The sequence below is a fragment of the Ursus americanus genome, chromosome 29 (genome assembly GCF_024610735.1).
Source record: "Ursus americanus isolate L20-20 chromosome 29, mUrsAme1.1.p, whole genome shotgun sequence".
Classification (NCBI taxonomy): Eukaryota; Metazoa; Chordata; class Mammalia; order Carnivora; family Ursidae; genus Ursus; species Ursus americanus.
This window is the reverse complement of record NC_142155.1, coordinates 21,167,233-21,193,312: the sequence shown is the minus strand read 5'-3', so window position 1 is coordinate 21,193,312 and position 26,080 is coordinate 21,167,233. Positions and strand designations below refer to the sequence as shown.

At 39.5% G+C, this 26,080-nt stretch overlaps 1 protein-coding gene across 23 annotated transcripts in view; it reads right to left on the bottom strand.

Annotated features, from left to right (window-relative positions):
• The window catches only part of DST (dystonin), a 452,944-nt gene that overhangs the window by 94,487 nt on the left and 332,377 nt on the right, over positions 1-26,080 (bottom strand). For all 23 annotated transcript variants that reach the window (XM_087856988.1, XM_087856983.1, XM_087856986.1 and 20 more), the window contains 13 exons: positions 25,137-25,685; positions 23,919-24,095; positions 17,536-17,659; positions 14,105-14,313; positions 13,158-13,475; positions 12,294-12,460; positions 10,520-10,676; positions 9,458-9,584; positions 7,337-7,399; positions 6,148-6,389; positions 5,060-5,189; positions 2,156-2,355; positions 232-727 (listed from right to left, as the gene is read on the bottom strand). In XM_087856988.1, coding sequence (XP_087713114.1) covers positions 232-727; positions 2,156-2,355; positions 5,060-5,189; positions 6,148-6,389; positions 7,337-7,399; positions 9,458-9,584; positions 10,520-10,676; positions 12,294-12,460; positions 13,158-13,475; positions 14,105-14,313; positions 17,536-17,659; positions 23,919-24,095; positions 25,137-25,685 — 2,959 coding nt within the window. The remainder of the gene's footprint in view (positions 1-231; positions 728-2,155; positions 2,356-5,059; positions 5,190-6,147; positions 6,390-7,336; positions 7,400-9,457; positions 9,585-10,519; positions 10,677-12,293; positions 12,461-13,157; positions 13,476-14,104; positions 14,314-17,535; positions 17,660-23,918; positions 24,096-25,136; positions 25,686-26,080) is intronic.

The window sequence follows — 26,080 nt, the reverse complement described above, 5'->3', positions numbered from 1 at the left end:
ATGGTTAAGTGGACTTTTGCCCATTATTTGTGCGGCGTGACCCCCACCGCTGCATCTGCTCATGAACACAGAACCACTCTCTGAGCTCAGGGGAGCGGCCCCTCCTTCCTCTGCTCTCTCAAGGAGGGCAGATTCCCTCCAGGGTCCCAGATTCCGGGCAACAGCCTGGAAAGAGGCATGGCATGATCTCCGTTTCCGGGAAATACATGTATTCAAAGAAGATAGACAAACCTGCTTTTTGTTCAACATCCCTAAATGATTTTAAGATGCCTTCCAGTTGCCTACTAAGTTCTGCTTTCAAGTACTCTTCCTTCACCAGTGCTGACAAATCCTCACAGAGGGCCTGGGCCACTTTTATCTGCTTCATTTCCTGCCCTAGTTCCTGCTTCATTTTTTGGGCCGCTTCCAACTGCTGGTTCATAGCCTCAGGGTGTGTGCTCACAGCCACACTGCTGCTGATTTTATTATCCAAGTCACTCAGTTTATCAGAAAGGCTTCGCAGCAGGCTTTGATACTGTGTGCTTTTAACAATGGCTTGGTCGATCCAGTCGCATCTGTCGCTCAATTGTCCTGTGAGGCTGTCCCACTTTTGGGTCACAGCCGCCAGTTGCTCTTTCACGATCCCGTGGAAAGAAGGGTGTTCACCAGGTCTGCTCAAAATGCCCCGGCCAGCTGCTGTTAGCTGTTCATACTGAGGCTTCCGAGTGTCAAATTCTTGCAGCAGAATCTAAGGTGAAGAGGTAACAAGGGTAGATAAACACCCAAGTTATTGGATGATTAATTATGGAAAATAGAGCTTTAACTTTCTAGACAGACAGAAATGGTATTTATCTATCTAGTTTTTACTTTTGTTTTTTTAGCTCCTGTTGTCCTAGTTTTTACTTCAAGGGCAGGACAATGATCTTAAATTAACCCAAAGAGCAATGGTGCTTCACAGAGATAACATTTTGTCTAAAATAACATCCCACAAAGAGAAAAAAGTGGAGAGTAAATATGGAGGTCTGGGCAGAATGAACTAAAACTGACATACAAATTTTCACATATGAAGGGAAGCACTTCTATTGGACAAGTTCATATCACACAAACACCAAAGCTGTATTTTCCCACTTGCAGTTTTCTCTTTGCAGGATATTTTAAATGCTCTATAGCATTTTACACCAAAGGAAATGTGCACAGCCATGGCACTGTTAGAACACATTAACTCATGGGGCATTATTTTACAAGGGCTTTTTTAAGATATAAGGTTTATTAACATTTATAGTCTCTATTATAAAAATTTGAGCCAATAAGTCATGTTGCTCAGAATGTGCAGGCTCAGCAATGAGTCTCATTATACAATGAGTGATCCAGAAATTTCCCTTAGTTAGCACAACATTTTATCTATCTCAGGGAGACTCCCAAGACCAGGGGCAATTATTTCTCCCCAGATATTTATTTATATCTTTTGTTTTCATTCTCTTCAGAGTAAGAACATACATGACCTAGGACATGTTGACTCTCTACGACCAAGACTGATTCGTATTTTCAAAGTACAGGACCAGCCGTGCTGCCCGGATACCATACTTAGATGAAAGGAAACCCAGCTGGAGCCACATTTCTACTACCTCTGACTTACATTTCAGGGATTTTTTTTTTCTTCTTGTGGATTCATCTGCTTTCTAATTAAACTAGTCTAACCCACTGTGGTTCAAGGTTCCCTCTGTTTCTCTTATTCTTTCTCTTTTTATTCTGTCTCTCCACCCCTCAGGAGTGTATTGCATGAGTTTTACACGTTTCATTATCTTCTACCACAATCAAAATGAATAAAACCTCAAAGGAGTAATTTCTAAACAATAGAAAGCACATACCAGCTTCTCATAAAAATGTTATTAGTTATACAATCACATTAATATTTCAAAGAAAGCCCTTTTTAAGGGTCTGCACAAACCACAAGATGACTGAAATGATCAAGGGACTCGACCCACTCATGGGCTCAGGAGACTGTTCTGGGATGCCTCCTGGCTTTGGTGCTCTGGGGGTTCCCCACCAACCTCAGCACAGTGTCTTATGGGCATCTGAAGCATTACAAATACACTTCAAGGCAGTTTAAGCACATACTGTCCAAAGCTAATGTATTTATAATGAAAACATTTGTCTTAAGTCATGTAACACTCACCTGCACCTGCTGCCTCTGTGTGTTTAGCATATTTGGGTCAATTGACAAGGGCCCAAGAACACTGACCATCAGTTCTTTTTCCACAAGCCACTGTTTTAACTGAGCTTCTACAGTCTGGAACTGGGTTAGATTATTAGAGGATTCTTCCAGTTTTTGTTGTCTATCAACTGTTAACTGATTGAGTTCTTGCCACTTAGAATCTAAAAGAAAAAGATAAAAGATGAAACTGGTGTTTGGTTTTTATACATTTAACATCACTCTCTGTGTGAAGAATGGAGGATATGACTCAAAATGATACATAATGGCTATCATTCCGTCTTTGTAACTATTCTTACACAGTTGATTAAAGCCTAATCTTAAGAGTTAATTGCATTTGATGATACAGATGTTATGGTCCTGGAGCTGTGTGTCAACTGAAAACTAAATTTGAATCTGACCTTAGCAGATAATGTAGAATATGGAATATTCCTTAAGGCAAACAGGATCCAGAGATCCCTCATTCCTTCTAGAAGTCCTTTGGAGTCTGTTTGTTCAACTATAACTGACCTACTAGAACAAGGAACATTAACCCTTTCTTTTAAGAGCAAATCTTCAATGATCAGTGCTGGGCAAATGACTCTCACATTTGCATATCTATGCCCGGTCTCTTGTTCAAATCATGCACAATGACAACCAGCTGCTTGAAAGTTACACTAGGAAATCTCACCAACCCTAAAAACATTAAAAAACAACTTTTTATTCCTATCAAAACTGGTGGATTTTCCTGATTTTTAGATTTCTTTGAAAGGTTATTCTCTCTCCCATATCACTGAGGTGCAATAATTCAGAACGTTCTTTCATGACTCTCTTAACTCCTGTCTTCTTGATCATAAAACCTTAAATCTATCCTTTATATTCCTAGTGCCTTAACTCCATTTTGGTCCTCAACATGTTTTGGCTACACTAGTGGTTCTCAAACTTCAGCTGCATTATAATCACCCAGAGGGATTAACACAGGTTGCTGGGCCCCATCCCCTTTCTGATTCAATAGGTCTGAAGTGGGGCCTGAAATTTTGCATTTCTAGAAAGTTCCCAGGTGATACGGATGCTGTTGCTCCCCGGAGCACACCTTTGAGAACTATAGTCCTACACTACTAGTCTTCTCACTGGTTTCCTTGTAATTAGTGTTTCTCAGCTGCAACCCATTTGGTTCTAAAATAATTTCCCTAAAACAATCACTTAAATATGTCGCTGCTGTGCTCATATCCTTCAATAACTTCTCACCACCTAGATGATAAAATATGAAGACTTCCACCTCACATTCAAGGCCTCCCACAAAACTGGCCCTAGTCTAGTAATATTAGAAGGTCTGGACCCTGACCTTCACCCTGAGATGAAACCTCTGATCTAATCTAGTCCTGTTGATCCTACCGTTAACATCCAAACAGGCTTCTGCTTCTACCCGTCCTTACCTAACACACTCTACTTCCTCTCCATATATCCCAGCTCTATCCTTCTGTCACAATTCCACCAGACCTTATGCCTCTGCTAGGAAGCCTTTCCTGCTGTTTCCACCCTTAAGACAGCATGCTCCCTGAAGCCAAGAGTTATTGACCAGCATTTGAATATTTGGTCACTCAATACACAATTACTGATGGGCGTGATTAGTTGATCTGACAGATTTTTTTCATCTAGCACAATACAGTAAATGGCTGCTTTTAATAGAACCCAACCCCTGAAACATTACCTAAGGACATCATTCTCTAGGGCATGTTCTAGTCAAACACAATCTAACAATAAAATAATGCAATTCAAATAATGAATGAAGAGGGAGAAATATCAAAATCTTATCAGGAAGCTTTTTTTGAAATACACATTCCTCACTCTCATCCCTACTCTAAAATACCCTGATAATACTGTCCCAAGTAATTCTGATTATTCCAAGTGAAAGCCACTGAATTAGGGACAAATTAATTATAATGCAACAGGAGTCTATGGTTGGAATAACTATACCTTTGAATATTAAGGTTCCTTATGATAACCTTTTCTCGAACTATAACATATTTACCAATTTGCAAATTTATCAGAGCTATCTGACTCTAATGGAAGGACAATATTTAGCTCAACATAATGGAACAATTGAAAGTAAAGTAACTCTTATTATAATCATAGTAAACACGCAGCACTTACTATGTGCCAGGTACAGTCTGTCTGAGCTGTACCCACATTAACTCATTGAATTCTCCAAACAATACTATGAATTAGGGAAAATAAGTACCATTGTCTTACACGCATTTCCCATATCATTATAATGATGGGAAGGGGTGATAAGCTGAAAGGACTTGTGAAGAAAATTCTGTATTTATGAGAAATAGTTTATATAGGGACAGGATGGAGATGGGAGGATAACTCTGGATGAAGAATGGAAACCACCAGACTTCTGTGGGGAACTGCTTCTTAACCCTGACGGGAAGAGAAGAACATAAAGCAGGGGCCAAATGAGTCCCAGAAGCAACTCCAGGGAGGATAAGGGAGCTTACCTTTCCCAGACAAAAAAATATATATATAAAAGGAATATTTAAATTAAAATATAACAAAGCATAAAAAATGAAAACACCAAAAATCAAGTAAAAAATTATGAAAACACAGTACTCAACGCATAGCGTTTTATTCACTACTATCTGCCCTCTTCATAAAAATAAATTTAGTTACGGTGTTTAGCAAGAAAAATACAAGATATGCCCAGTCCCAGCACAATATAATTTGAAATGACACTTTTCAGTATGCAACATCTTAAACATGAAACATTAAAGCAGATTCAAAAATAAATGAGGCTGGTGGATACATTTTTTCTGATAAAGCCTGACTTAAAAATGATTTTGCTTCTTTCTATTCATAGACTCTGGGATAAGTGACATGACATACCAATTTCTGTCAACATCTGTTTCCATTTGGGGGCCTCAGGAGTGTCTGGGTTCTCCTCCAACAGCTCTGTCAATTTGTCTTTCAACTCCTGCACTTTGTTTACATTTTGCTTCAGTTCTGCCTCAAACGACTAAACAAGGGGGAAAAAACTCTGTTACAGTATGTCAACATCAGAAGCCAAAAACACAATGACAGTAGATGAAAATATCCACTGTGGAGCGCAGAAGTGGGTGAGGGACCAAAATTCAGCAGTTAATTATTTTCCTTTCCTCTTCTCAAGCAGTCTTCAACCCTCTGATAAAGGAATCCCAAAGAGGAACACTACAGCCAGGGAGAAAATGACTCTCGTCCTCAGTAGCTAGGAAGAATTTCCTATTATTCTCAAACAAATTCTTTTGGAAAAAAGGAAGATGACATCAATACTATGTAACTGATAAAAGAATCAGTCTTGATAAAGGCTGCCCGGTCTGAGAATCTACTAGTGAATCAACACTTTTCTCGATAACATGTTATAGAATTCAAATATAGATAGACATTTCTGCCATCGTTGTCACAATGTAAAGTCATTTCCCCAATCCTGACAGTTGGAGAAAGAAATGCCATCTATTAAAGAAAGGGAAAGTGTGAGCTACCCTATTTTATGTTGGACAGAACAAATCCCCAATACACCTAAATAAATCTTTTCCAATAGTTGACTGGTTAAAATCTCAGATTTAATCTGATTTAAAGGTGGCAGAGTTGGGGCGCCTGGCTGGCTCAGTCAGTGGAGCATGTGACTCTTGAACTCAGGGCTGTGGGTTTGAGCCCCACGTTGGGCGTAGAGAGTATTTAAAAATAAAATCTTTAGGAAAATAAATAAAGGTGGCAAAGGTGCTTACCCCCAACAGTTCACTCATCTTTATCATGTATGTGTGTGTAAAACAGGTTGACTGTTATCATCACTTTCTACAGAAAGGCACATTAAACAAAACGGGCAAATAATGTGAAGGTTACAGAGCTGGAAAACAGAACACGGGTCCTGACCACCAGGCCTCACATCTGGACGCTCATCTGTTCAGGTCTTCGGTAAATGGATCCCCAGAACATACCTTATTCTGCTCCACCTGAGTCTTCACGGCTTCGGTATCTGTAGGTGTCGGGGCCTGGTGCCACTTGGCCGCAGTCTTGTTCATCCTCTGGAGCCACTGCATCATTGCGCTGGATTCTTCCTGAGCCTTTTGCAATTTGGACAGTTTGGTATTCAGCTCAGCTATTTTGTCCTTAAGTAAAAGGCCAAGATCTTCATAGCCATGGCTTATGTCAGTCATATCCTTCTTAATGGATGTTAATCCTAGAAGTAAAAAAGTAGAATAAAATCAGACGGACACATTTTTACGACGTTTAGAGTAAAGCTCTAGAAATAAAAGTCTGCTTTACATGATATTCCCTTCTATTCTGTCCATATGAAGCCTACTATGATAAAAGTCACAGAATTTTTAGAACTAAAGGGTTAAAAATTCTAAGAGAATTTTTAGAACTATCTTATTTTTAATAACCAATGATTTCGGTACACTGCATAATACAAGCGAAATGAAAAAGAGATTTTCAATGGAATGGGAAACCAAAACCGTGAAATGCTATGTATTCATTCCTTAGGAATCAAACTCAAGAAAATAGCTCAAAAAATGTTATTCCAAGTGACAAAATATCTTAAATTACTTGACCAAAAAGAAGGAAACGTAACCAAATACCAAACCAAACTACCAGATTTCACTAACTTGAGATGAACAAAATTGCACGGAATGTGTGATAAGCATATTTATGAAGAAATGACTATGATATTAAATAATTTCATTTTAGGGGCTCCTGGGTCGGTTAAGTGTCTGACTCTTGATTTCAGCTCAGGTCATGATCTCGGGGCCATGGGGTCAAACCCCGAGACGGGCTCCACGCTCGATGTAGACTCTGCCTGAGATTCTCTCCCTCTCCCTCTGTCCTCTCCCTAAACATCTAGCCTTGGTTCCTTTTCCTCTCCACCTCTGCTGAGTGGCTCAATCATGACTACAATTTAGATATGCTGGCTAACACATTACATAATTGTTTTCTTTGGGAACCGTGTAGAAAATAAAGTAGATGGGGATTTTTAAAAATAAATTTATTTTAAAAAATATTATCATTTTAACTCAAGATTGACATTTCAATATAACTACTGTTCATCTCTAAAAAGATTTTCTCTCAAAACAGAAAAAACCAAAACCAAAGTTACTGTAATCAGTAAGAACTTAAGTTACTATTCACCTTTATTTGACAAAATATCTTGAGTATCTGTGGCTGTTCCTTCACCATTTAATATTACTCCACCTGCAAAAATATTAACACTGAAGTAGTCACAGGTTTCTACAGTATTTCTACACATTAATAGCAGATGGCATTAAATCAAACCCCATAAATGAAAATCATTTAAAAATGTTATTTCTACTTGAAAATATAAAATATTGATTCAATTTCTAAATCAAACGAAGGTCCAAAATTTACAGATCCTTTCCACTATATAAAATTCATTCTTCATAGTAGCATGATCACCTTGAACATTAGAGTTTAATAAGTTTAGATTATATACATTCATCAAGTATTAATTAAAAAACAATTTTGTGATAAAATTGCTTTATTGCTATTTTTAGTAATAAAGTCCTTGAAGCTCAAAAGTTGCTTGCTGTGTGTGCTGCATGAAGCATAAATGACTGACAGACAAACCCTTATTTAAGGACTTGAAAATTGTCTGGGACAGTTCCACAGTGTTATTATGGGTTTAATGGAAGCAGAATGAGGTACAGAGACGTGAAAAGTTAAAAGTAAAACAAACAAACCCTGTTACTAAAACCCACATTATGTCAACACAGAGAGAGAAGAGCACAGTGGTTAGGAATGCCTGGGCTTTGGTGTATGACTCACCTGAATTTAAATCCCAGCCCCACTAATTACTAGCTGAGTGGACAAATTAATCACCACCCCACCACACTGGTGGGGAAAATAATACCTAACTTGTGAGACCACTGTGGGTATTAAAGACCGTTAACTGATTGCCTAGCAAATAGGAACTACTCAAGTAAGTAGTAATTAGTACTCCTCTTTAATTATATAAACATCTAGCCTTGGTTCCTTTTTCATAAGCGGAGTATTAAAAAACTCAATTAGACTTTCTCAGGCAAGTATGCATTGGCTACCTATCTATAAAACACAAAGACATTTCCCAAAACTAGCCACACGGGAACAAGTTTAAAACAGGAATAAATATCTGAATCTTAATCTAAATTTTGTCTCTTTAAAAAAAAAAAGTCACATATATTGGCATTTCAGTCGAAAGTGAAAATATCCTGAATCCAGACTGTTTCCTACTGTGCTTGTAGTTATCAAGAGTAGGAAAAACAAAACAAAACTTCTTACTTATTGCAAATATAAAGTGGACTTGAAGAACTAAAAACACAATAGAATTCCTTTTCTTAAAAAAAAAACAAAACACTTGACATTTCAGGAAATCTGATTAGAAGAGAAAGGAGAGATCATCACGCCATATATAATATGAGTACACTCTCAAATGGGGTTAATAGAGCGGAATAAATGGTTGCAAGAGGCCCAGCTGGAACATCAGTCTCACAATAGGGGCAGCTGGGGGGCTGGGCGGAGCAGAAAAACCACAGAGGGTACTCAGAGACTCTGAGAGTAAAGATACGAGATCTGCCTCTGTCTATTCTTGGATTTAAAAAAAAAAAACAATCAACCCTGATATTAACAATATAAATATGTTTTAAACTTAAAACCATATCCACAACTTAAACTAATTTTAGAATCATTACTTATACATGACTCTCCACCTCTGTTGAGTGGCTCAATCATGACTACAATTTAGATATGCTGGCTCACACATTATATAATTGTTTTCTTTGGGAACCGTGTAGAAAATAAGGTAGATGGGGATTTTTAAAAATAGAGAGATCCACTCTATAGAAAAGAGCTGCTTCCTTCCCTCACCTCTCCTTTCCCAGGAGACCGGGCTCATTTATCAAATATTTCGGTAGAATTTGAGTCATCTCCATAAATTAAGGTAGAAAACAAATTGGAATCTGATCTTTCCTCTTCCCCAATATAATGCTCCTTATTCTTACATATTAATTTGGCTACATTTTAACTGTAGGCTCTACGAAAGTGAGCCATAAGAGGGATTTGAAATTTGACTAGTACAGATACTTTTCCATGCGTGGAACATATTTTTAGGGCATGTACAGATGCCATCTTTCTTGTCACTCTCGCCTTGTATTTCTGAGGTTTTTTACACATTAATTTAAAAACTAAGGGAAACAGAAGTTACATGGGTGGACCCGTTCTTAGGGGGTCTGCCATGGATGCAAACAAGGCACATACCTGATTTCACTGCTGCTATCGCCTTTGCGGGGGTAGTCACAGCGCTGATTAGGTTACATAGTGAGATCCCACTGTTGTTTACTTTCTGAATCTCTGGTGTTTTTAAACTCCACTTTTCTTGTAATTTCTTGAGATATAAAAATACGATATTTTTCAATCTTCATAATATTTTCAAAGTTACACATTATAATTCAATTTCTTAAACATATCTTAAAGCAGTGATGACTGTGGGTCCTGATTCATGGGGGAGTGGATAGAAAAAAAGGCACCATGCCTAGGTGTTCCAACAGCCCAGGTGACTGTTAACACTGTTAGCGGTGAGAAGTGGGATATGGTCCATCCTACATTCTGCTCCTAGCCACAGTGGATGTCAGGCTCTTTCTAGCTGCCATGGGTTCCAAAGTAACTGTCAACTGTCAGTCTGAAAACTGTACTTGGTACCAGCCAAGCTACAAGAAGAAATGTACTAGAAACGATTAAAAAAAAAAAAAGGGGGGGAATTTGGAATTCTATTTAATAGTGAGTTTTAATCATCAAAATTTCAATGAATTTTTAACATACATCTCCACTAACTTGGAGTGGGAAAATTGCCATAACTGGTCCTAAGTTTTATGATTTGAATCAGATGTCTAAAGACTTGTACAGTATCTGTCCTAGAGAGTCAAATAACTTCTACCTTCAAATACTGGTTCCAGTGATATAGCCGAGCTAGAGTTAAATGCTCAGTTGAAGAGCAGGATCTTTTACATAACGTTATGAGAAATTATATTAAAAAAATCACTGCAAGTAAGTAGACATTTGGTGGGGGAGAAAACTTGGGTACTGGAACAGTCAACAACTCACTAATACATCTCTTTTAAAAATCAAATTAACTCAAAATTTGTTTTCTTCCTCAAAAAGATTACAGCCATGTCATGATTTCCAAATATCATCAAAATATACTGAAGATAAATGGGGATCTAACTTATGTGATACTGGATCAAAGGAAAGCACTAACAGTCTTTTAACCTCTCATTACTCACACAGGCAAAGGAGAAATTAGTAGATTAGTAGTAGATTCACCTTAGTTTCTTCCAAAGATTTTCCTAAATCCTCTGCACCAAAAGAAGGCTGCACAATGGGAACTTGTTCCGTTGTTTCTTTTATCCATGACTTCAATGACTTAACAAGGACTTGGAAAGTATCCATCTGTTCTTGACAAGAAGATATAGCTTCTTTTCTAGATAACAAAAATTATTGAAGAATTTAAGCCACAGAAAGAAAATACTCCAAAGGAATAATTACTAATAAATAAATTATTATTCCTGTATCAGGCCTACAATTAAGGGGAAAAAAACCTTCCCCCATGCACACTCTAACCCTGGATAAAAGGAGGAAAGGTCTCATAGGTGCCAAGTGAAATCAGCTAAATAAGTACTTTCTTCCTCAGGCACACTCCATAGTAAAGATAGGAGCAGTGAAGAAATCCGTAACCCATATGGTAATGGCACTCTATAATGGTACATCAACTCGAAGGCTATATAAACAGTTTTAACATTATTTAGATTCAGCAAGCTTTGATCTGTCCACTTTATATGGTGCTTAATGCCAGCAGGCACAGAACCAGCAGGGACATAGTTACAAATCACTGATCTGAGGAAAACATGCCGCCACCTAGTGGTTTCTACACGACACTACAGTCACTTTAGTGGATGGATAAACCAGGTGCTTCAGAGAGTAGATGAACTCTCTGAACATGAGGTGAGACCTAGTGACTGAAGAATGTTAATGACTGCCTCCCTGACAGATACTCTGAAAGCTCTACAGTGAACTATATGGATCTTTCTGTATACTAAGCATCATGGAGGGAGGGCACATGCCCAGCACATGAACAGCTATGAGGACAGTTCCATTTGGTATGTGGGTGGCATGTGGATGGCGTGTGCCCATGTGCACGTGTGTGGAATACTGGCACGGAAGGGTCCCCTGCAGCTGGACTAATTACTGATGACTACATGGTTTTAAAACCAGACCCTTCTGGAAGAAGACACCACCTAGAGTTTACCTCGGAAAATTAAGAATATTGTTTCCATGTGATGTGAGGTAAATATTATGTGACAAGATGGAAAATACAGCTCTGGAAATAGTAATAGATATTGGTCAAAAGTTTTAGGTAGAGAATTCTGAAGAAATACAGAAGAATTAAAAGATAACTATTTTCTATCTTTGTGGGGTCTTTAGCAAAACCAGATGTATATTCTAACCTAACATGAGATCAAATAGAAAAGTCTACTCATAAGGTTTATCCCTGTACAGTTTTTTAGCTCAACTTAGGTGCATTCTCTTGTTTCTTATCTTACTTGTTCATGGAGTCATTTCTTATCTACAACCTTTTAAAAAGTAAACTATTTTACAAAAAAAAAAAAAAAAAACCAGAAAAAAACAGGGCCCACCAATAACTATGAAATTGTGCACTTTCTGAATTAAGCCCCCAAATCAATGAACTACAAGCTATCTTTCAAGGTTATTTCTGCTTTTGCAAATAAAAATGTGGTATTTGCCAAAGATTCAGAGACCACAGTGATTTTAGATTATTTTCAGTAATACACTACCACCACTATTTTTCTACATAATGCTTTCTACTTTTAGCTAAGAAGTATCAAATTCCCTTCCTAAATATTCTAACAAAATGCACTTAATTTTAATAGCAAAAAATATATATAAATATAAAAACACTAACAAAGTAGCACTATGCTTATTTCCAAGTTTGTCTCAGGTATCTACACGAGCAAGTAAAAATAATTCATTCTTTAAAGTATCAAGTAGACTAAAATCCAATGTCTTATGTGGTGCTTACTTTTCTTTGATGGTATCCTCCATTTCCTTGAACTTCTTTGACAAATTATTGGTTTTTTCAAAAACCAGAGCCTTATCACCTGGCAAGCCATGGCTGGATATCTCCTTCAAAACACTGTGTAAAACTTCAAGATCTTTCTTGTGTTCTAAGAATTCAGAAGTTGATTCCTACAAAGCATTTAGATATTTAATCAATCTAAGATGTTAGATCTCCAGATGGCATTCTATCAAGAGGTATGTATGGGACCGGATTTCACAGAATGATCCTGCCTGTGGTCAGTACTCTAAATATAAATAAACATGCAGTTAGGCTGTCTGAAAGAGAACACAAGTAAATGTATTTAAAAATGCATTCTTGGGGCGCCTGGGTGGCTCAGTCATTGAGCGTCTGCCTTCGGCTCAGGGCGTGATCCCAGAGTCCTGGGATCGAGCCCCACATCAGGCTCCTCCCCTGGGAACCTGCTTCTTCCTCTCCCACTCCCCCTGCCTGTGTTCCCTCTCTCGCTGGCTGTCTCTGTCAAATAAATAAATAAAATCTTAGAAAAAAAAAAAATTACCTAGTTAAAAAAAAAAAAAGGCATTCTTTATAGTCTGTCTCTTTGTGGGTTCTGGCATATGATACTTATATCATCTTTAATACAGGGAAAGTGTATACGCGAGAAATGGTGTTCATTTCTAATCAATGAGCAAAGGCTTTGAGGAGAAGATGGGATTTGGGATTTTTGAAGGAGGGAAGCATAGATCCTTACTAATCCATCAACAGTTAAAATGATGACTGCTAAATGTAATGCTGCTAATATATGTATGAGCTGGTCTGAAGTGTTCATACGCTTGATCAACCTCGTGAATATTAAGGAAGACATACCTGCATATACTGAGACAATTCAGGAACATCTTTTCCTGGCACATCTGCCTCAGTGAGAGCCTGAGTTTTTGTTTCTAAAAATGTCTGGAGCTTTTCTGAGAGGTTCTCAAAGAGTTCTACTTTGTTTTTTAGCTCCTCCATTTTGGCAAGTTTCTCTTTGTGTTTACGACTTGCTTCTGAAAACCGGACAGACAAGTCCTTCATCTTGGCTTGCAGTGAGGATGCAGTGGATGGGTCTGTTGTTTCCATGAATTTCTTCAGTTTCTCATTCATGGCATTTATACTGCTCTGACGACCCGCAATATCCTGTTCCAACATCTGAAACGAACCAAATATCGCATATGTTTTATAATGATGTTTATAAATGATGCCACAGAGCGTTAAAAAATGACCATACATGACAACACGAACTTGGACAACCTGTGACTAAGGGAAGTTAAGTGTTGGGGCTGACTGACAAGTCTGATCTGTCCCTTGAGGAACACCATTCCAAATCTCTTCAAGACAGAGCGGGGAACAGCTGGCGGGTTGCCTGAGCGAGGCAGGAGGCGGCTGCTACCCAGCAGCCCCTGGGATTGAGGGGAGCCTAGGGATTATCCATGGTCCTAATTTTTAAAAGGCTAGACAACAACAAAATTGATCTGATTTACCTCAAGTGCAGCTGGCTGAAGCTGTGATAAACAAGCTAGGCCTCGTGCATGTGTAAGCCCCCGATAATGAATTACATTCATGAGAAAGTCTACAAAGCTCGCTCTCTACTTCTTCAGAGAACTGTTTTACACATGTGTCTCGGTGCAAGCACTACTTTCCACGGTTACACTCAGGAAAACTCCTTTTCTTTATCCTTAAGTGTATCTTGAATCTACCCATCCTTGGGACTTTTTAAGTGGCTTTTTTTGTTCATCTAAAAGTTTGTGGGGTTTTTTTTCTTTTTAAATGTCACTTACAATGTTTTTACTGATCACATCCTGGAGAGCAGCAGAGTTTAAGGGCACTTGACCCTGCTCTTTCAGAGAACTTTCCACACTTCCCATCCAGTCCAGCATTTCATCCAGGCCATCCTGCACACTCAGTGAGCGGGTCAAGGTTATCTGCAGTTTTTCATTTCGTTCATTAACAGACTTGGACAGATCATCATATCTCCCGACAATGTCATCTAGTCCAAAAAGATCAGCAAGTGTTAACCACAAAGCTCTCTTTGCCCTATTCCTTTTCAAAAATACACTAAGGTGAGTCACACAATTTCCTCACCAAAACTGGAAAAAGAAAAAAGTTTAAATGGTAAGTTCAAAATGCGTATGTTCATTTTGTTCATCAAAAATGTTCAGAGCAGGGGCGCCTGGGTGGCACAGTGGTTGGGCATCTGCCTTCGGCTCAGGGCGTGATCCCGGTGTTGTGGAATCGAGCCCCACATCAGGCTCCTCTGCTATGAGCCTGCTTCTTCCTCTCCCACTCCCCCTGCTTGTGTTCCCTCTCTCGCTGGCTGTCTATCTCTGTCAAATAAATAAATAAAATATTTTTTAAAAAAATGTTCAGAGCACCATCTGAAACCTTAACTAAAGAAGAAAATATCTCAGTGGAATATAAAAAACTGAAATTAAAAAAAAAATAGTTGACATATAGGTCATCTGCATTCGAAAAGAGATTTGGGGATGCATAAACATTCGACTTGCCCCAGAGAAACGTTAGTGGTGTAAACAGCCAATCTTTAGAGTAAATGTTGGTTCTCAATCTGACATTTCAGATTAGCCTTACCTGATAACTACATGGATAAAGGAAAAGGTGACAGTCATATACAGCTATTCTCAAGGACAATAACAGCTAGAAAAAGATTTATCAAGAATTAGCCTTCACATATAAAAATTATCTCTACCTTGTGTGCAACATGCATTCTCTCTCTCTCTCTCTCTCTCAAACACACACACACACACACACACGCAAACATATACTTAAGCTTTTGTCACCCTTCACAGTCTAAGCAAAGTACTCGAAAGCACAGAAACTGACAGATGCACTTATAAGGAGAAAATAGATCATGAAAATTCACTTAAAATAAGAAAGGCTGAGATTATGCTTCTAAAATATAAATGGAATTTATTTGAAAAGTTCAATAGCAGACCAAAAGGAAAAATAAATAAGGTTATTAACAGGTTGACCTATCTCAGATGAGATTAACCTTACTTTCAATTCTGAAGACTTAAGATGCTAAAAAAAAACAAGCTGTTCTAGCCTCATTTTCACTCAAACAGAAAGTTCTATACTTTAACATCCTACATTCTGTACTGCAGACCTATGAGAAGTTCAAAGAACAATGACTTTTAATGTATTAATCTCTCTCTCTGGAATAAATCATCAATTTATCACTTACTGCCCAATAATTTGAAAGGTATTTTAATTATATTTGGATATGTTGTATGTTCAGTTAGAAAACTCTGCAAACCCCTCTCTGAGAGTGAAACATTTTACATGCTGTGTTTGGCCCAGGAACAAAATCAATAGAAGCAATATATCTCTTTGATTGTTTTAATGTGTCATGAAAATCACTTTGACAAATTTTCACGGAATTGAGAGGTTAAGCTTAGATAATTAAAGAGACAGTCATGGTCCGGTCACAGAACATGATGAAGCCTGGAGAGCGCAGACAGGGGCAGGGGAACACACTGAATACGCACAAGATGCCAACCAGCAGACAAAACAAGCAGCAAGTGCAAATATAAGCCCTTCTTTGGAAGTCACAGAGAAGATACTCTGAATTGCAGGTGGTGACTGACTAGCAGATGAGCTGCTTCTCAAATGGGCAACTCTGGGCATCAGCAGGTGACCATCAGTAATCTGTTTAGCCTTGAGACGTGATTTCCCAAGCAAAGTCAGCTATTGTACTAAAATGAACACATTTTGAGTGTTACTGTTTTTGTATTTCCTAGTGATGAAATATTGTCGCTGAAGTGAATTCTTGCTTTTACTAAGTAAATATTATTTTAGAAGAAAAAGGTACAAAATGAAACCTACTCTAAGACTGTTATTTTTTTAAGTGGTTGGTTTTCTTAGAGGTCAGATAGATCTTAGAGAAATTCCTCTATATGTTAAATATATTTTCACAAATTCCTAGAAACTTATGCCACATAGAAGTTTCAAAGTCTTAAATAATGTAGAACATGTGAATTTTTAAGCTAATAAAAATGAAACTATGTACGCTTCACAATGGGAAAAATGCCTCTGCAAATAACAGAAGCACATATAATACAGTCTTTCTTTCTCCTCCAGATCTCTATGCCCAAGTCCTTACAGCAGTGGTTGCCAATGGTGGGATATAGGAACAAAATATTAGAACTTCCATTCATATTTTTATCTTCACTTTAAAATTTTATGTTTTGTGTTTCATAATTATTATACACATAATGTGGTAAGATAGTAATATGTGTATATCACTTATAAATATACATGCATATATGAGAGTACGTGCTGAAAATTATTTGACAGGGGTGCATGATCAAAAAAGTTTGGACATCTTCAAGAATGAACGAAAGTTTTCCTTCTACAGACTGGTTTTAGAAAAGCAAAGTTTCATCCTTTTCTTCATCTAAAATTTCTACTCAGATTTTAACTCACGCTTGCTTTGGCGTGAAACACAGGTGCAATCATCTTACAAAACATTGTTTTTTATTTCACACGTAGAAATATATAGTAACCTCGAACTATACATTAGGTAAAAAGCAGCAAAGTCAAAGCAAAAAATACAGTAAGACAGCGAACATTTATTGATACCCCTCTGTGCATTTAATAGAAACTAAATACGACACATGGATACAAAGAATAACATGGAAGAGCTCTTTTCTCAAGAGACACCGACTCTTAATGCGAGAGGCCACAGAAGCACCACTCTGACCGGATACCAGTTTCTGGTATCACTGGAGGAAACTGTGGTAATCAGAGCCCCGTGACTCCACTCAAGGGCTTCTAGAAAACGGAGAGGTGGGAACACTGTTTTAAAGCACATCTCTTAACGCCACGCTCCTGCTTTCTACAAAGACCTCTCAATGAGTCTCTTTTGGCCGGAGGTTTAGAGTCTAGCTCTGCCCAATGTCATCAACCAAAAGAATCTTAACTTCTACTTTCCGTGGTGACTATTACATAAAGCGTTTTTGTTACATTTTCTAAATATAAAAATAAACTTTAAATATACTCTTTCCAAAGTACACAAACCCCAGTCCCAAGACACCTGCCCAGAAAGGCTTGGCTCCTCCCAGCCTGGGAAGCACCATTTCACAGTGAAAGGACGTAAGTAACACAATATACACTAGTGAGCGTGTTCTCCATATCAGAAGACCTTCATTTAGAATTTACCCGTGAGAAAGCAAACAAGGAAATAAACACTTACCCAGTGTTTTCTGGATATCATTCTTGGCTGGAAGTAGAGATCCTCTGGCATCCAAAAGCACCTCAGCCGTTTTTTTAAGTTTCTCTACAGCAACCTGCTGATTTGATATCTGTCCTTGCAGAGCCTGGAGGATTGAATGCTTCAGTTATACTCAATAGGACTAAATAACATATTTCCAATATAAAAAAATTATTTATAGTATGATAAAGTAATATTGGACTATTTGGATATAGTATGATAAAGTAATATTGGACTATAAATATTAGAATATTTATAGTATGATAAAGTAAAGTAATGAAAAGATAAAAGATCTTTTAATCATTATAAACTTACTCCAGAGTCCTTAGAAGAAGGCCAGTTATAAAGTGGTGTTAGCAAAGGCATCAGCCAGGGAGGATAATACAAATTCAGTATTGAAATAAACCATTGAGCATATGTTCATGATACTTGGCCTGATTCTTGATCTTGCAGCCTGCCCCTCTACTCCTAGCCTGAGATCTCCCTTCATCCCCACCTCAAGGCCTCAGACAATACCCTCACTAACCACCAAAAAATAAAACAAAAACCAGCCTAACACCACCACCACCACCACCAACAACAACAAAAAACGTTTGGGACTATTTCTGACTCCGCGTAAGGAAATAACTAAGGATTTCCATTTCTATACAAAGTCATATTTCTTTCTGTTTATTCAACAAAAGTTACTTAACATCTAAAAATTCAAAAAAAATCTTGCTGCATTTGTGAAAATATAAAACCAAACAGACACAAAGCTCACCTATAGGGATCTTATAATCTACATCAGGAACTGATAACTGCTACCGGAAGCTGAGAGGAGGGATAAGTGAACATGAGGACCACCTCTAGGCTGGTGGTACTGGGCTGGGTCCTGAAGAAAGTGTGGATGGAGGCAGGCAGAAGTGGAGAGGGAGGACATGTCCCTGTAGGGTCAACAAAGATGGGGACAGAAACATCACAGGACAGGGGAGGGTCCCAATCAGTTAGAGAATGTGTCTGTGTGAATGAACAGCAACAGGACTATGCAGCTAGAGTCTACATTTTATCCCGCAGCAATGGAGGGTTGTTCAAGGATTCTGAGTATGGGTTGACATGCTCAGAGCTGTCTTAAGAAAAGGCGAAATCTGTAGCACTGGGTGGGGTAAATGACATGAGTAAGAAATGAAGCAGAGACACCAGTTAGGGGCAACTTCAGCAGTAACAAAGGAGAGGGGCCCTTCTAATCTGGTTAGGCAAAATTGGTTACAGAGTTGGGGAGGGTCTCTTGGTAACTGGTTGTCTAAAGCTGTACTGTGAGAGACAGTAGCCACTAACTACATGGAGCTTTTGAAATTTAAAATTAATTGTACTAGCCACATTTCAAGTCCTAAGTAGACAAGGTGACGAGTGGTTTCCATATTGGAGACATTATAGAGCATTTCCATGGTCACAGAATGTTCCATGGGACATCACTGCTTGAGGAGGCAGGAACAAGGGAAAAGAAGAGATGAGAAGAATCCAACATTTCTGAGCCTAGGTAATTGATGGAACGCATAAGCAAAAGTGGGAGCAAGTTTAGGAGCATTAGAGAGTCTATTTAGGAATTTATGATTTCAAAGAGCTCTAAGGACCTCATACAGAAAGAAAAAAAACCCAGTGAAGTTGGAAATGGAGGTGACTCTGAACACAGGCTGGAACTAGACATAGAGCTCTGGAAGCCAAGACTCATGGCAAGACTGCTAGAGGAGCAAGCACAGAGACACCGGAGGAGGAGGCCTCAGGGAATCACGGAGAATTGTTACACGCAAGTGATGAGAACGGAAAAAGAACAGATGTGATCAGGGAGATGGAAATGGGCCTGGAATAATTCTGTCCCCAAAGGTTACAGGAAGAGAGAAAGTGGAAAAGGTTAACGACGTCATTTGCTTCAGAAAGGATACTGTAACCCTGAATTTGCTGAATCGAGGCCCCCATTTCTCTACCTATATGTGGCTCAACAGTTACAATGAAGAGAGAAGAGGTAGTAGAGGCAAGAACCACAGATAAGTCTTCCAGAAGTCTGGGCCTGCATTCCTAACACCTCCGACGTATCTGGGTCCAAATGGGCTGACTGTCCAGCCGGGCCCCATGCTTGGCTTTCACTTCACTGGAGCTACTCAAGCTCCCCTTCCAGTCTCACATTCAGATTCCAAATTCAAATTCCCATATGCCCAACTGTAGATGAACTCATCCCTGGCCATGGGCCCAGGTTTCCAACTGCCTCTTGATCATTTCCATCTGGGTGTGAACAGTCCCCTCAAACTCAGAACGCTGAATCTGAACTCATTCTCTCTCAGTACCTGCACTACTCCTCCTGCTGCTGCATCTCATGACCCAGGTAGTAACTCAGGCCCCTCCTGGACGCTCCCTTAACCCTCCTTTCCACGTGCAAATCCACCATCGGGCCCCGACAATTTTACCTGCTTAATGTGTTTTTAAAAGCAGACTTCTGCTCTGCATTTCTGGATCACTGCACTCAACAGAAGAAAGCATCCTAACTGAGCTCCCTGCCTCCAATCTCTTCCCTGACATAACCCCCCAATGTGTTCTATCTAAAATACATACCTGACCATATCACTCATCTCTTTAAAATCTTTCAGTAGCTTCCCATTGGCATTATAAAAATGACAGACTTGAGCATACTATAAAATAGTATGTCCAATGACATCTATTCCTTAATTCTATCTTCGATTTCACCTTCCTCCACCTCCTGTTCCAGAAATGTCCAAAAACACAGCTGTTTCTTAGCTATCTGCTCAAGCTAGACCCAACGTTTAACATCTCTACATGCTAATCTTCTCACGCAACCTATTCCCCATCATTCTGAGCCTGGATCTTGTTCACCTGTTAACAGTCAGCTGGGAAACCCCCTAACATTCTCTTCACCCCTAGTTTATAAGTACTCCCTGCAGGGGTTCCCATAAATACCTGTGAATATTACTGGATTTGTCTCTTAAACTGTAACCTCTTTGAGGAATTCATTCTATTCAGCTTTCTTTTATCACTGCCCAGCACAGTGCTTGGCACATAGTAGGCCCTAAGAAACGTTTCTAGAAGAAGTAAATAATTGAAAAGTAAATAAATAAAAATATCAGGAATGAGATTGAAAAAGATCCTCTTCTATTTCAGTCTTCACTTCAGACTAAAACAAATGCCTACGGCCAATGGCAAACATTTGCTCAACTAATTTTCATATTCGAGTCATTTATATGACATACGGCAGCCCATATGTCAAAGCTATGGCCAGCGTGGGATTTGTGATCTGTGTACCAGATCCTAAAATTGCCCCAAAAGGCCGGAGAATCTATCAGAGTGGATCTGTCTAGGAAATTCTTTCACAGGTTTAGTTACAGGAAGTATAAAGTATTCCTCAAGACAGGAACTTTACCTAGAACCAGACTGAGGTCTAAGCCACAGACACAGTTTGCTGGCACTGCATACTTATTTAAGAGATGAAATAAGGTTATGAATACCTTCAAAAAATTTTTTTTAGAATGTGCGCTCTCCAAGGGGAGAGGCAGGGTTTTAACATCCTTGTGTCTTCACGAGGCCTAACAGTGGGCCTAGCACATAAACGTCTGCCGAATAAATATATGTAAAAGTTAGCATGGTCCTAACAAAAATACCCGATACCAACGATGGCCTTCCCCTAGCATCCTAAAACTTAGAAATGGATTACAAAAGAAGGTTTTTTTTCTTCACCTCTCCTTTTCAAAACATCCCAGGCCTTTTCTCTCCATAATTATGCTCGAGAGTCTCAACAGTTTTTAATTCCTAACACATATCAGGTTATAATTTAACTAGAGCAGTGGTTATAACACGACTTTAGAATAAAACTGCAAATTAAAATATTCAAAGGGGTACCATATGTAGTTTTTAATGGATTTCAATGAAATCAAAACATAAAGACGCATCTCTGACAAGGGCTACTGAAAGATTATGACCTTGGTCTCCTCGACTAGACCAGAAAAGTGTGAAATTTATAAAGGGCACTTGTCCAAGACTCAGAAGACTCCTGACTTACAACGTCCCTGAGCTCAGTGCAAGTCTGGAAGGTCGACACTGTCAGTCAACAGGATCTAGCTCCACACCTAGTCCCAAACCCAGGCCTCTAAACTGGTCCCCAAATCCTGTCTTTCTCTGCCTCATGTGGAACTAAAATGTTTTTTGTCTAGTGATCTTTCTGAAAGCAGAGCATGAGGACTGTAATTACAGTTCCGTGGTATCAGAGGGCTGACAATACAGCTACCAGTCCCTTGAATGATAATGCGAATAACAATGTGCTATTGGACACAAGGGTTTCAAATGCACCGACTTGGATACCCCAAGTTACATTTATTATCCAACAGAATATGCTAGTATTGTAAATGTAGAGAAAACTGATTTTTCTGTGGTAGTCTTAGGTGTTTATATTACTGTTAAAGAAAAATAATTTTTAAATGTTAATAAAAATGAAAGAAATGGAAACTGCTTAATCCTCCTAAAAATGTATCCTTGCTACATGCTGAGATCATCTGTGAGGAAAATAAGAACATATTCCAAGAACAACTTTAATTGCACATTTAATTTTTGAAATTACATTGTGGCTTAATTAGAATTTATTCTCCTTTGAGACATTGCTCTCCTCTTTAACATTACTTTGGCTGCCTTACGACTAGAAGGGTCTTCCTCCGCAGCTCATACCAAGATAGTTTTCCCCCATTTGACAATTAATCCAGGTATCTGTTTAACTTAAAAACCACACTATCCTTTTGGGTTCTTGTTCTTCTTTTAGCTCTAGTTATAGAAAAATTACTTTTATATAGGATGTAACTGGTTTCCTGATAGACAGACCTAACTTAAAATGTGTTGTTTTTAGTGTATACACTTCCCTATACTAAAAATATCTAACTTCACTAAATGTCATGTAGGCAATCTTAATAATTATTTTAAGCTATTGGCAATTTCTACCAAAATAATGGCCTTTACACCGCAGCCTCTCCTCGGCCCCTACCACATACACTGTCCTTGGACATGTAATCAAGCGGGACCAGGAAACTTAATTAAGACAGACTTGTTCTTGTGGAAAAGAGTAAACACAAACAAAGAGGCCCAGGACTGGCAACGCACATCCAAAGGAAGGGAGCCACCCCCAGGAGGCCGTGCCTTCTCAGGGATGCCCACCCAGAACAGGACCTCTCCCTGGAGCCTCAGGTGACACTGAGTAAACTCTTCAGCCCAGGAGAGAAGCGGCACCCTCGTCCTCCCGACCTCCCTGCGCTTCACCTCCCTCCCCCCTCATCCCACACTTCCCAGCCCCTTCTCTCTGCCTCGGCCTTAACCTGCCACATTTCACCCTAGGCTATGACTTCTTCCAGCCAGACTCGGTCAATCTCAGGCAATACCCAACATTGGCCCATTCTCCTTGTTAACAGCACAATAGTGATTTCTGATTCTGTCACTAACAGCTGCAGCTGAATTTTGGAGGGCAGTTGTTTAACTGGCAATACTTTGTTGACTTTCTAGCGATGGCAGCAATCACTGCTACTGATCTGCTAAAAGGAGACAGAACTGATTTATGAAATGAAACTTTCAAACTCAAAATTATTGGTCATATGGAACAGGAGTAAAGTACTTCAAAAATGACCGCCCCTCACATTAAGATTTTAAAATATGCTTTAAACTTAAGATAGACTCTCTCTGCCATTGTGGGTATGCTGAGACCTTTGCAATTACTCGGGTCTGACATCAAGCCTTCTGAAGGAGCAGGTAGACTTTTTGAGAACGGTGCTAGGCAGTAACTGCAGTTCATGTCTCTAAGAATCATGGGGACACTCAACAGGAACTCCAGTCCTGATCCTCAAACCTGAAATGGGACAGTGACATCCCTTCTTCCTTTCCACCTATTCGTGCTTGAACAAACCCTTACTGAGTACCTACTTTGAGTCATGCACTCCTGTAGGTGCTGGGGAGATAGCAATGAATGAAAGAGAGAAAAACATCTGCCTCCATGGAACTTACTTCCAATGGAGGAGAAAGACAATGAACAAAATAAATAAGTATAAAGACAAACACGTGGCCAGGGCAATATTGGTTTTTCTTTAGGGAGGAGGGCGTGGTGGGATGCAAGCCGTAACAGCAATGTCAAACCAGTTAAACAACAGTGGAAGATACAACCTCATTAGAAAGAGAAATGAATGGACTGGGAACTGCCTCTAGAAAGAGAAGTAAGTTTCCATCCTTTGTTCCCCTTTCCAAGGGGAATGATCACAAAAGTATGGGGGAGTGGATGGCTGTCAGTAAGACTACCGAAGGGTTGGATCGCTCACTTTTCTCTCTCTCTGTCTCTCCTTCTCTCTTTCTCTTACCTTGGTCTCTTCTAATTGCCTTTGCAGATTTTTAGGGTCCACAGCAATGGGTTCAGACAAGTGTTTGCTCGCCGCAACCTCACAGGCCTGGAGCCCAGAAAGAAGTCCACAGGAAGCATCTTCATAGTGTTGATATTTATCCACCAGGTCTTTAAGATTATTCCCAAGGACATTGCACTAAAAAATAATAAAAATAAAAAATCAGAAGAGATTAAGGGTGGGGGATTAAGATCCCACTGTGTATGTGTTAAAAACCTTAGGACCTATGAGTTAGGCAACTTGGACAACACCAGAGTTCAACCAAAGTTAGTGAAAAAGATAGGAATAAGATATTTTCCTTCATGTGAAGAACTATCTTCAAAAAGTAACCATAAAAACGAGGAGATAGTCCTAGATTTATACCAGTTCAAAAAAACATGTTTACAAGGGCTGGTCTTACTGCAGAATGAAGCATTCAGATATCAATCACCAGAGGAGGCTGGGACACATTCCGAGTTTTATACACCATGTGCATATAGCTATGTATTAGATGGGAAAGTTTTCAAAGTGCTTAATAAATCACTTCTATGTCACCCCAGACTGAAGCTGCACAAGGAGGGCAACTAATCTAGATCAGAATGGAGCAAAGGCCGATAACCAAGGATGCTCTTCAAACCATTTGTGCGACTAGGTTAGTCTGTTCAGCTTATACTGTAAAGAGGGAAATGTTTTCTTAGTTCGTGGGTTTTGTTTTGTTTTTTAAACAAAACTCTTTTGCTTGTCCAAAAGGAGAAGCTGAAACAGCCTGTTAGCCATGAAGTATTAAAATAACGCACTGATCGACTATAGCTGCAAAACAAACAAGCGTAGTATTAGTGAAGGGAAAATTATCTAACATGAAAGTTCAGTCCCAAGCCTGAGAGGCGGCCAATCAGCAAGCCACACTTTGGGTCTGGAACCAAAACATAAACGCCGCCTGGTGGTCAGATCGGATGTTCGCGTTTCAGAGTTAAAGCTGCCTGGAAACCACTCACAAAAAAACTAGCTAACTTGAGGCTCCTAACCTTCAAACATGTTTGCTGGAGTAAAGCAGATGAGTAAGAAGGAGGGAATGAGGATGAAACCACTTCATGTCCTTTGCTTCCGTTCTTAGATTTCTCGCTAATTCCAAAACCGAAGTGAAGAGGACAGAGTGAAAAGTATAGTCACAGACTGATCTCCCCTTAAAAATAAAATTACCTTAGAGTAGAGAGACCTGAACCGATCGGTGGCATGATCCAGTTTGCCCTGGACTTCTCTGTAGGTCGCAGAGGTATCGATGTTATCCTGGGCAGCCTTGCTACCACCGCTTCTCCTGCTGCAAGATTTGGCCGCTTCTAACACTCTGTTTCCAGAAATTGTGATGTACCTCAAGTCCCCTTTGTGAGAAATGACATCCTCTGAGAAACTCTTCTGCCGCTTCAGTTTGGTCATCAAGCCTCCAAGGTCGTCTGCGCCTGCTTCCAGGTTTTCCAGTTCCTGTTCCGACTGCTGCAGCCAGTGCTCGAACTCGCCGTAGTCGGCGTCGAACTTCTCTAATTCCTCCTGCAGAGAGCGCGTTAGCTTCATCTTCTTCTCCGATTCGGCCAGCGCGGTTTCGTAGTGTGCTTTCAGTTCCTTCATGTTCTTCTGCAGTTTCTCTTTCTCGTCAGGAGACAGATGGTGGCCCTGTTTGTCGAGCAAGGCTTGGGCAGCCTGCGTGGCCATGAGGACGGCCTGGTGCTGAGAGACGATCTTCTCGTGTCGGGCCTGCGTGGAAACACATAAGCTGTGAGGTCAGAGCAGCGACAGGGTTACACGGAGGCTGTCGGGAGCCCCCCATCGCCTCAGGACCCACAGACGTAAGTGATCCACAGGCCCGCGACTGGCTTCTCATTAACCTCATCAAGGGGCGCAGCATTTCAGACTAGCAAGCTCTGACCACTCTAATCTTATTTGTATGGAGATTTTCTAATCTTCCCAAGAAAAGTACTCAGTCACAGAGGACAAGTACGGATTTTGAGCAGTTTGGAAAAATGGTGATGAATTTCTCTTCCTTATAAGTTAGTTATGAAGAAGTCAGGAAAGGTTAGTAACTTGACCCAAAGAGTGGAAAACACCAGCAGGTGGATTCAAACATAAAGAGGCCTCACAGGAAAGCCCCT